The sequence below is a fragment of the Lycorma delicatula genome, chromosome 2 (genome assembly GCF_047948215.1).
Source record: "Lycorma delicatula isolate Av1 chromosome 2, ASM4794821v1, whole genome shotgun sequence".
Taxonomy (NCBI): Eukaryota; Metazoa; Arthropoda; class Insecta; order Hemiptera; family Fulgoridae; genus Lycorma; species Lycorma delicatula.
In genome coordinates, this window is record NC_134456.1 from 79,203,743 (window position 1) to 79,216,986 (window position 13,244).

General features: G+C 27.5%; 1 protein-coding gene across 1 annotated transcript in view; it reads left to right on the forward strand.

The window, feature by feature from the left end:
• The window catches only part of stum (mechanosensory transduction mediator stumble), a 47,993-nt gene extending 38,718 nt beyond the window's left edge, over positions 1 to 9,275 (forward strand). The window contains exons 4-5 of the mRNA XM_075357570.1: positions 375 to 569; positions 8,743 to 9,275. Coding sequence (XP_075213685.1) covers positions 375 to 569; positions 8,743 to 8,837 — 290 coding nt within the window. The 3' untranslated portion in view covers positions 8,838 to 9,275. The remainder of the gene's footprint in view (positions 1 to 374; positions 570 to 8,742) is intronic.
• The last annotated feature ends 3,969 nt before the right edge of the window (positions 9,276 to 13,244 follow it).

The window sequence follows — 13,244 nt, forward strand, 5'->3', positions numbered from 1 at the left end:
ACTGTTGTATTGTAACTAATTCTACTGTTAACATGTTTCAGATGAAAAAAGTAGCAAATCCATATTTTATAACACTGGAATAACAGTGCTTAAATCTCAGTTATGTAAGAAATTAGATTTCCCATTTCTTTCCTTCCCAGTTGTTTTGTTAAGTTGTCACTCAACTAATGTTAACTAATGTCAAATTATCATCTTAAATATCCTGACATACTACTAAGTTATGTATATAATGTTTATTTTTTTAATTATTAGTATGATTATATTAGTGTAATTTTATTTATAGAGGATACTTGATACAACTTTTATCCTTACAACTGATTTATTATAAAATACCCTAATGATTAATTATTTACATAATATACTTTTAATTTCAGGAACACTGTGGAGTGGGTTATTCTGTTTATGTTTCGGCAAAGCCAGATTCTCTGTAAAGGATACCAACGGATCAAGAGTTGGAGCATTCTTTGTGAATGTTTTAGTATCAATTAGTCAGGCTTTCACCATTATATTTTGTCTTGTTGGCTGGGGATGGAGTATTTGGTGGGGAGTAATGATGGTACGATTTGCTAGTAAGTATCTTCAGTTGCATTCTAAATTTGAAAAATGATTTTACTGAGCTAAATTTTTGTAATGTTCTTTAGCCAAATTAAAAATTAGTACTTTTTTAATAATTAATTTGTACCACTAATTCTATTATAAGACACTTTTCGCGTGATGCAGATGAAGCAACAACTACTCATCATAATAAAGTGAAAATATATTTTTGCTTTGTGTTCTGCTTAATATTGTAAATTCCTTTAAAATTTGTTTATAACTATTTTCCAAAATTTTTTATTATTAAATGATTTATAATATCCAAAATAGAACATACTTATTATAAAGAAGAGAAGGATATTTTTTTTTTTTTATATCTTCATTACATGAATTATGTTTATTAAAAACTAATATTATAGGAATTTAGAGGAAATATAAGAAATCAATTCATGTTTAACACAAAAGAAGTAATATTTCAAATGGTTGTATTGAAATGTGTCTATGAATATTCTATTGAAAATAATTTTAATGATGTGTCACTCTAACAAGAAAGAGACTATTGAGAGTTATTATTATGATTTTTAAATCAGTTTTTATCTGAATGCTATTATGCAATATCCTGACGCTGTAGGGAAAGACACCCACCATGTGATATGATTCTGGTCGCCACACCACCCCCTCCATACTAGCCCTGATGGGCTTTACCAGAGGTCATCTTCAAAACCTCAGGCAAAAAACATCTTTCAGCCTTGTTCTTGCCTCATTTAGGATGCCACTGATGCAAATGCCAAGTGTGACATTTCCATCAGTGTACTATTAATCATTTGTTGATGTTATCCATACAAAAATAAACCTTTCAATAAGTCTTAAACAAGACTGGACCAATCGAGCTGAATAAAATGAACTATACCTTAATGGGAAAGGTTGAGTTCAACACTCAACACCACCATAAATAAAATAAAATAAAAACATAAAACAGAACATAGCAAAATATAAATAAAAACAACAATAAAAACACTTATACCATAACAAGAACATAACAAAACAACAAATTGAAAACCCAAGTGGGAAAACCCAACACACCTTCAGCAGTCCTTTCCCTTACAAGAAATCCCATATATTCCTCATTGATAGTCCATTCGGCCTGATTTTTCCAATTTTCACAGAGGTCCAACATCAACCAAATAAAAGCCGACAAGTCACCTCTGTACGCATCATATCATACTGCAAGCATTCGTAGAAAACATGAAAGGCATCATCCAGGACTCCACCTTGCAGACATAACCCGGAATCAATCAGGCCAAATCACTATTATGCAACATCCTGAACTCATAGAGGAAGACATCTTCCATGTGGCAGTTTTGGTCACCACACCACCCCCTCCATACCTAGCCATTATGGGCTTTACCAGAGGTCATCTTCAGAACCCCGGCAAAAGGCATCTCTCAGCCTTGTTCTTGCCTCAGTTGGGATGCCACCAAAGCGAATACCACATGTGATATTCCCATCGGTATACTACTAGGAAATGAACTCATTACAACAAAACACATCTATGTCAAGTCTTTAACAAGACTGAGTGACATGAAGGAACTGAAATTAAAAATGCAACTACCTACCCAGTAGGTTAGAAGTTGAGTTCAACATGCAACCATAACATAACACAAAACAAAAAATAAAAATGAACTCAAAAATAAATTTAAATAAACAAAACACTACAAAAACATGAAAACTCACAACACAGTAGAACAACAAAGCCACGACACAGGAAAGACCAGGTGGAACCCTAAATTCCCTCAGTAATCCATTCTATTGCCAGGTACCTGAAGAAATTTTCAACAATTACCTATTCGGCCCAGTTTTTCCAACTCTCACGAAGATCTAATGTTAAGCCAAAAAATAGTCTCTGTGCGCAAACATTCACATTTCACGCATTTGTAAATTACATGGTATGCGTCATCTAGTTGTCCACAATCTGGACATACACCTGAATCCACCAGGCCAAATTGCTGGAGTCTGTCTCGGAAGGTGACTATTATACAACAGTTCAGCAACCTCTTAATTTACTTTTCTGCTCAGAATTTATCTGCTAACTGACTGCTGTCCATTAACCAATATACAAATTGGTTAACCATTGGCTTAGTATAAAGCTAGTAGTTTCTAGATCGGTTGGTCTAAATAGAGATTTCCTGCAAGGTTTTGCCATTTTTCACTTATCTCTTCAATTCCATTTTATCTTTCTTATTAAAATGCATATTTTGCACATCCAAGGTTCCAGTATTAAAATAATAAAGAAAGATCATTTTTCTATGACAAATACTCCAAGAAAATTTGTTCCATGCAAGAAAATTCACAAGATGATTGAACTTCTAGTTACGTAACAAACATTGTTTTGAAAACACACCATCTACCAACAAACACAAAAATTTCATGCACTCATATGATACATACAACTTGGATTTTTTTTAAGATTATTATATAATTTATTGCAATGATTCAGAACTTTTTGTTTATTATCGATTCCTTTTATTTCTATTGATCCTTTACAGACTATTTACATAATTCTTTGATGGTGGGTTAATTTTTTCCCAAATTTAATGTTATTTTACCAAGTAAAACTACTTAAAACTTATAAATAAAACATTCTGAGATCTAAAATTAATCATAACTATAAAAAATTATTTTTGTTATAAAATCATTTTAGCATAAAAAAGACTTACAAAAAAGAGGATTATCCAACATTTCTATATAAGTGGGCTTGTTATCTAACGCATTGTTCTAACAGAAAAACTGTATAATTTTTTTCTGCTTTACTCTGATTCCAGCAGTTGTAACATCTGATTGTGACAAATGAAAAGCAATTGAGGTAAAAGCAGTATTAATCAGAGTTGATTTCTCTGTACCTAATAAATTCATAAACTAATTAACTAGTAAGTTTCTGTGGTAAACAGAATAAAAAGTCACTTGCAGAGCTGTGTATAATGTCTATTTCAGTGGGCTTTCAATAATGACATCTTACAATATGTTTGATGTTTGATTAAGTAAAGGTGATATGGAAAACCACTTTACACCCTTCTTATCGTTGATAGCCTATCGTGGGGTGATTGTTATTCTTAGTGACAGCAATGTAATATTCAAGAATGACTAGTGTTAGGTTATAACACAAAGGTTGAATATATATATATATATCATACTACAACATATGTATATGTATATATATCTCACACTATATCATATTAATGTCATACACAATGTACACAATGTGTATCATTGTAACTTAAAAAAGATGTTTTAATTATGTTTCCCTTTTGATAGTAAGTATATTTAAAATGTCAGTGTATATATAACAGGAAATGAATAATTTTATTTAATTTAGCAATGCTTAATTTAACAAACAGTGTCTGGTCATTCTCTTGAATTAATGTTTTTAATTAACCAAACTCCAGTTTTGTTATTTCTTTTATGATCAAATTTTATCAGTGATCAGCTGTTCACACATAAATATTGTTCTATGTATAAAATTGATTTATCCTTTTTCTTACAATTTTATATTAATTACTTACAAGCATTAAAATTCTACCTAATTGAAAAAATTGTATGCCTATTCAGATTATAACTACACTACAGTTAAAAATAAACTTAAAAGTATTGAAATAAAAGATAATGAGTAAAATAACTAATAATTTTAAGAAATAATAATAATGATAATTTGTTCTTTCAAGGTTAAACTTTCATTTTTTATCAGAAATGTTTCTTAATCAGAGTAAATAATAATTATAATACTTAAGTTCACAAGATAAATAAAACAAATAATATGTTATGTACTACATTTCATTCCAGTGATAAGAATTATTTACCAAGAAACTTACTTTTTTATTACAAACTTAAAGCAATAATATATAGCTCCAGTCTTTTAAAATTTCTTAAATATTGATAAAATTTAAGAAGCAAGCAGAATTAGGTGATTGAAAAAAATGAATACGTTATTTAATGGTATTGTTATATTAATTTTAATTTTTCCCAAAAATTATGAAAAATAAACAATTTTTTTCTTAAATTATTTTATTTTCTTATTATTTGAGATTTTTATACTTAAGTATATTACATAATCGGGGAAAAATATTAATGCTTTAAATATTAGATTAATTTAGATTACCAGGTTACTTAAATAGAACATATGGTAAGGGAGTTAGGGCAATTTTTTTTTGCTAAAGTTGAAAATTTATGAAAACTTCAAAAAATCACTTTTTCAGTCAACATGCTGTAAAAATTTTTAAATTTTTTGTATTAACTTAGATTAATCTTACTTCTTGCCTTTTGATCCTTAAAATTGTTAATACTAATCATGAATAACTTAAAAATATTTTACGCCTAATTCATATATTATTTTTTTCCCATATCAAACTGTAACATTGAAGTTGAGTGTTTTTGCACAATTTCTTTCCCTGTAATCTCTAAACAACATCAAAGTGTGTATCTTATATGGGAAAGGGTCATTGTGGGTGTGTGTGTGGGTGCACATGTGTGTGTGAGAGAGAGAGAGCATGCATGCGCATGTGTGATGAAATCTTTTACTTCAGATTAAAATATATTTATAATAATAATAATCATGCATGTTTGTAATAAATTTGGTATTTTGAGTTACTTAAGTAGGTAATTTCAGTATTTATCTACTTAAGTTTATTACTTGCTCAAGTAAATACAAGTTAATTACTCGCTCAATATCCGTAGTTTTTCTAACTTACTGGACCAAAGTATCTTTGTGCTTATAAAAAAATCACTGAGTACTTGTAAGATAATTACATCATATTTATACCAAACTATGGATATTATTAGGTTGAACAAGGACACAGTGATGAAATGAATAGTAACTTTAGAGAGGTTCATACTCATATTATTGATAAATTACAGTCATTTATTTCCATATAACATTTTAAAAAGTTCAAAAGAAATAAATGAACACAAATTAAAACATGAATATAAATTCCTGAAAAACTTTTCATTATAATGAAAAATGTCTTATTTAATTATTTCTATATATACACATTATAATATTATAAATGAAATATTTGCTGTAGGAGCAATTATATATTTGCTAATAGCTAATAACACAGTAAAAGATACTGAATACATACAGGATTCTGGCAACAAGTAAAATTAACAAATAAAATAAATAAATATAAAAAAATTCCTATTAGTTTTTTTTTTTAATGAATTCACCATATAAGGTGGAAGTTTGTATGTGTGAATATGAAATGAAAATTTTGTAGCATATAAAAAATGCCATTCCTGACTAGGATTTGAGCCTTCTAAATGAAAGGCGTCAATACTAGTCCACCATAAGACTAGTGGTTTGGTAGATATATATATAATTTATCAAAACACACACACACACAAACATATCTGGACCCTGCACCAGATAATGCCTAATTGGTGTACATGTAGATTCCTCTATCTCCTATCCTTATCCTATCTTATCCTATCTCCTATCTTCTCTTCTTCACTTGCTTCCAGTAATATTCTCTTTTTTCCACCCTTATATTTAATTCTTTCTTTCCTGTACAGCTCCCAGGTGTCTTTGGGCCTTCTTTTGATTATCCACAGTTCTTTTATCACTCGCAGTAATCTCTCCCTATTCATTCTCTTAACATGACCATATCATCATAACCTTATTCTCCTAATTCTCTCCCTCATAATCTTTCCTTTAGACTTTCTAATGTCTTCATTCCTCATTCTATTTATTCTTATTTTTCCTTTTATCGCTTTGAGTAATTTCATTTCAAATATCTGTACTCTGTTTTATAACTCATTCATTCATTCTACCATCTTTGATGATTCTGCTCCAATTTTACTTCCTTGTACGAAGTAAAGGAAGTAATCGCGAAAGATTTCAGTTTTCAGATTTTAACAAAAATATCCATTTTGATCATCCCTGAATCCATTTTGACTATTTTTGGCAAGACATCTGTATGAATGTATATCTCACATAATTAAAAAATCCCTTACAGCACACCGGAAGACAGAAGTAGATTTCACCAGTGCTAAATGCAGGATAAAAAAGATTTCCACCTTAAAGTTAAGAAAAACTTCAAATTTACTCAATTTGTCAATGGTTGCATGTGAAAAAAGTTTCACATCTTTAGCGTATGACTAGCCCCATCTTCTTACAATTCCAGCAACATTTTGGTCATCCCTTGCCGTAAAGGTTGGTCATATCAAGAATTGTTTTAGACAAAAGTTTTAGGTAATATTTAGAGGACTAACAACCACTTTAAACTGATTCGATACTGTGCCTAATAAGGAAGATATTTTTTTTGTCTTCGAAACCCCATTTTTTCTACCCTGCGAGCCAAAAGTTGGTGATATCAAATCACCAACCAAAAAATTACCTTAATTAGGTAAGTTTTAGGCCCTCAACCAAAGAATAGTAGGAACTTTAAACGAATTTGATATTTTACTTAATAAGAAAGTTATAACAATATTTTGTTTGTTTCAAAAAAGCCCCTCCCCCCCATTTCCCCTCCATAGTTCAATTTTGCCCATTAACGAACTCAACCCAGATTTTGGATCGTTATATTTTCTGTGTGAATTTGAAAGTGATTGGCGTAAAATTACGGCAGTTATCATGTCCGCAAGAAAGTGAAATATGAATGTGTATATGAACTTTTGAACTGACGGTGGTTTTGGGGTTCTAGGGGATGTGAAACGCGAAGATATGTCGAAATTTTCCAGAAGTGGAATCATGGTACCCATTACAATTGGTAGCTTTGTTATGACATCTACCTAAAAATGATTAACCATAGACTGTTGAAATTTTGTATTTAGAACTGTAGTAATACCTAGTTGTGCACCTCCACTTTTGATTGCAATCAACTTGACCAAAAATGTCCAAAAAACTCAGAGTCCAAAAAATTTGGATTTTTTACTCTTTCTTAACTGCAGTAATAAGCCCTCATTGAGAGATTTTCAAAAATATATCCTAAGTGGTACTTACTTTCATTGGTTCCATAGTTATAGCCAAATAAATTTTTGATTAATGAAATATTTGGATCTTACAAGCGGAAGGCACAATGGTTCAAATCCGACTTCATTTTCTTTTTTTTATAATTTAAATATATTGATTTATTAATAATTATTAACCTCTGATTGTAAAAAAAATGTTTACAATAAATAATAATTCAATAATAATAATAAAAAAAATATATGAAAAAATATCATAAGTTATTAATGAAATAAAATTTTTTGTACTTTTCATTTTAAAAGAAAAATGTGTATATGTAACTTGATTGGCGTACAAGGAGGTCATGTGGTGTCCACATCAGATTTTTTATTACAGGAAGTTAATATGATTTGTTGTGTACTTTTGGTCCTTGACATGTTACAATTCTGTATCTTGTATTTAATAGCTTGATATAGTTTTCCTTCTATTGACAGTAGTCCTAAGATCTGATTTGACATTATTCCAGACTCTGAGATCTTATTTCTTATTTATGTGAATCTTTTAACCATTCATCTTCAGAAGCATCCCAATTCAGAATATCTGTGGTTACTTTCAAAAATAGTTTTCTGATTTAATTCTTTTGTCCATAATTTCTCATCTAATTATATCCATAAAGGCAAATCCCTTATCACCTCCAAAGTTAGTTTTCACTGCTTCCATAACAGATGGAATATAAAACAATACTTAAAATAACACACGTAATACCGTGTTGTGGGAAAAGGAAAGGAGAAACTTTTCTTTTATTCATTATTGCCTTATTCAAGTTTGAATGAATTCTTATTTTCATTCTTATGACTGTGTATTTCATCAACATCATTGAATCAACTCAAAAAAAAAATGAATATTAAATGAACTGTTGAATATTTAATCAACTCATTGACTCTCTTTTTATACTGTTTTTATTTTATGTATTTTTAATTTCATTCAGAAAGTTGTTTTAAAATGTTACATTCATATAAATAAATGTCTCATGAAACAATATAGTATTTTACTTTTTCATAAGACATAACGATAACACAATGTATATAATACATAAAAACACAACACATGTATATGAAAAAACATACAGTCCATGAGATAATTCAAAACAGTAATACAATTAGATTTTTTTAAACAGAAGTCAAACTTAATTTGATATTTAAAAAAAAAGATTTAACATTAAAAAACTATTTAGTTATTTTGTTAAAAATTTTAATGATGTATTGTTTCAGGAAAGTACAAACGTCTTCAACAAGCAGAAAATACAGTGCCGACAACATCACAAGCCAACATTATTGATGCTGAGCAAGGAGCTGTAAGACATTAAACAACAATTTCTAAAAGCAGTAAAAGGAAGTGTTGTATATTGTTTTTGCAAGGCTGTTTTATTGCATGAAATCAAAAAAATGTTTCACATGTTTTTAAGTGTTATTACATGTGGTATCATGTTGGTTATTTTTCCAGTAACCAATCATTCATTGAGTACCACACAATATGTTAATTTACTGTAAAGAAATCAGCGGGAAATTCATTCTGAAATTTCACTGATAAAATTTGCTGTGCTATAATAAAAAATAAAACTTTACAACAACTTGGAGACACTTGGAAGAGTTTAAAGAGAATAATGCATGTATCTGTCAGTGAAATAAATTTTGAATCCATAAAAATATGATAATATCAAATTTATATTCCTCAAGACAATATAGCAATTTCATAAATCAAATTTTACTTAAAATAAAATTTGTCTTGTATGTAAATAAAATCTTACTGGCTTAATTCTTTAAAAAATAAATAAAAAACTTTTTTTATACTTTAGTTTGTACATTTTAATAATAAACTATGATTAATAACATTATCTTAAAACTATTTTGGTTATATAGTTATTGTTTATAGTGTAAATAAATAAATAAAGAATATATAATTATTACAAATCTTGTTATAAAGATTAAATTTTATGAAATTACTTCAAATAAACAAGGATTTTGCTGGCAAAATCCTTATTTTGAAGATATAGTTCTTTTTTAATATACATTTTATGACATTCAACAGTCTTTTTTACCTCTAAGTTGTAATACTCATAATTTAAATAATGTAGAATTCTATTTCTTTAATTCTTAGAATAATGAATGTTAAGTAACTGGTTTACCTAATAATATTTTGAATGTTTTTTCTAAATTTTTCTCATTGAACTAATATTAATAGACATAGCAAACATATTTTGAATGGAACCCAAATGAGAATGTTAATCTTATGCCTTATTTGTACGTATAGATTATTAACATAAAATAGCCATTTCAATCATATTAACTAATATATTATATGCATCCGAATATAGTGACAAATATTGTGTATTTAATATTCTTCAGCATTTTTATTAAAATAAATAACATAGAAAAGCAAATATTAAGAAAACAACAAAATAGTCATAAATTTAGCCAAATTTCAGAAATCTAATCCTCTCTGATATCAGATTCTTTCTTCACATTTAAAAAAATCATTAAGTGATATTGGTACAAACTAATTTTAAAATGATAAGCTTTATTTTATACTTCATTTTGTTCACTTTATTATGATTATGCTTACATTTAATTTTATATGAAACAAAAAGAGAGATTCCATATCAATTACTTGATTTTAGCTGTGTAATGGTTCGGAGTAATGATTTCCACAGAAACCTCCATTGGAAACTGAAATAAGCTGAATTCCACGGCAGAGTGATCTTCTTAGCATTTTATTCAGAAGGTCCTGAATTCAAATCCCATTCAGGAATGGAATTTTTCATATACTACAAAATTTACATTCCATATTCTCATGCCCAAGCTATCAGTTTGTATGGTGGATTAATCATAAAAAAATTAAAATACATACATACAATTAAGAGCAATTCACCATTTTAAAAGTCCAAATATTCCTGTAATTTTATACATATTTTCAAAATGGGTTTTCTTTATAATAAATCAATTAATTTTGCAACTGGTAAACTTATCAATGACTCATTAATTCTTAATATTTTAACCAGTGTCTCTCTTGTACCATAAGAATTCACTGGTTATTCATTTTCTTCTGTTGTAGATTACAGAATTACAATAATAGACTTCATAAATGGTTTTTGATTACTTTTTTAGTTCTTAATCCTATTTGTATTTTTATTTTTTTGTTTATTACCAAACCAGATGTGACATTAAAAAAGAAATAAATAAATGAATTTGATCATTGGAACATCAACAGTTGTTTATATAATTAATTTAATAATTAAAATAAAAATTTTAATAATTAATTTAAATTTAATAATTTAATTTATAATTTTATTTTATTTTATTTTTAGAAGATAAAATAATAAATATTTAACATTCCACATTATTATAAGTAAGAATTAGTTCTGTGAAAATATAAAACTAATTCTTGCCTAGAGAATCCAATTCCCTAGACAATCAGAAATTAGTTGTTTCTTTCTAAAAATTTTCTTTAATTAAAAAAAATCTATCACTCTAAAGTAAGTAGTTATAATTAATTTGCTATAGCAGCAGTAACTAATGTACTCAAATACTCAGAACCGCTCTTTTCAAAAAGAAATATTGCATTTATTCACCATGATAGTAATTAAATATCCTACTTGAACAGAATTAAAATGTAATTTAAATCTTATTATTAAAATTGGTAGAATTTTTTATCCATGTTTCTGTTTGTTTTACTCTCTTAAGGAATGTAGCCCTTGCATAAAGCAAGGGATTACTACAATTTCCAGTTTTCTGCTCTTACATAATCACAAATAAATGCTTGTATATTTATGGCAATCAAAACATAACCTTACATCACCAAATAATATTATTAATTAATTTTGCCTCTCATAAAATATAGGCTATCACAAAAAATTGCTTCCATAAAGTCAGCAGTAAAAAATTACATAAATTAATGTAACATTAAAAAGGTAAACATTTTACAAATAAATTTATCTATTTTGTCATAATAAAATTGTGATGTTTGAATAATAAAACTTTCAAATTCTTTTCAGTTTTATTCAGTAATTAAATATCAACTCACTTTGCCATTTTTTTTTTTCCAGTTATTAAATACACTTATAAATGCTCTGATAGAAATTGCTACTTTATCAAATTAGTTTAAAAACATTTATTACTTTGTGTCTTAAGAAAAAGATATCTTATTTTAGTAATTTGATAAAATGATTATCTATTATTAGTATTGCAAATTCTTGGTGAAGATTAGAATAATTGTTTATTCAGTTAATAGTTTACCAAAATTTATCAAAAAGTCAACCAGTTTTGAATTTGAGTAACTTTATTAATTTTTCTTTACTTATACCTCCTTAAATTAAATAAGTAATTCATAATTTATTACTTTCCTGGCACTAGAGCTTTGCTGCATGAAGAACGAAGATATGATAATCAGTCAAAAAATCGAGTGTGGGTTTTATTGCATTTCTCTCAATGTTTCATGAATGAGGAATCCCAAAAATCAAAAGAAAATGTGGGGGTAAAATTCATACATATGTGTGTTGGAATGTTTGAAGCTTAAAAACTTTTGACTGGATACATCAATTATGATGAAATTTGGCTCAAATACTCATGTATATGGAGCAGTTTGTGGGTAAAATTCAGGGTTAGCATCTCCAGGGGGTAATGTAGATAGCTTCTTTTTAGGTCAATTTTACAAAATTTTGCAAATGTAACCATGCTTTATATTAAGGTCATTCATTTCATGTATACAAATTTATCTTACAATTTAAAAAAAAATATTGTCAAAACTGTCTGCAAAGCAGACAACCCTTCCCCAGAAATCAAAAAAGCTATCTTCATTTATTGCACATTTTTTAACAGAATTTTTTCATGTCTTCCTAAGCGTAGTAGTAGTGTAAGTGACCCAAAAAAAAATAGTTTGAGAGCAATATTAGGGGTGGGGGAGCCGATCAAAGTTAAAAAATATTAAATTTTGGAATTCTTTAAAACTCTTTCAGTTTACTTAAACTGCTAATAATAATATTACAATAAACTTACATTATAATTCACCCCCCTCCAAAAAGAAATCTTAGATAACCTTTTATTGGTAGTACATTTTACAGCGGAATTTTTCTTAGTTACTTCCATTTTAATGCCATAAACAAAAATAAATCAAAAACATTTCTTGGGAGAAAATGTTGCAAGTCGAGGAGTAGAAAGAAGTAAAAATATTGATTTCATTTTTTTCTTTTTTTGAATTTTTTTTGTATTATTATTTTTCCATTATATAAGAATATAATCAATACCAAGAAAATATAATAACTTTGTTATCAGCTTCTTTTTTTATTTAACCAGTCTTTTTTTCATATTTCAACCTGACATTAAAAATTCAACTCCAACTGGATGTTTTAAATTCTATAATTCATTTAAATGGTTTGCTTGGTGAACATTCTGTCGTATTTTTGATGATTGGATCAGTAATGTCAGTGCTCTTGTCTATTAATAAAACGTTCTTTATGTAACATATTAAAAAATTTCTTGAAATCAAATCAATTATAAATTAATATAATAACATATTTTAGATATATAATTCATAATGTGGGATTATGTTTCATTATTGTTATTATTATTAAAGTGCTTCCTTAAGTTTTAATTACACCATTAATTAAAATATATTATAGTAATAAAATATTTTAATGTAGATGACAGAATGATATCTTTTTTAATATATGTAAACGTAACAAACAGTACACTTTTTATGTATATATTTATTTTATATT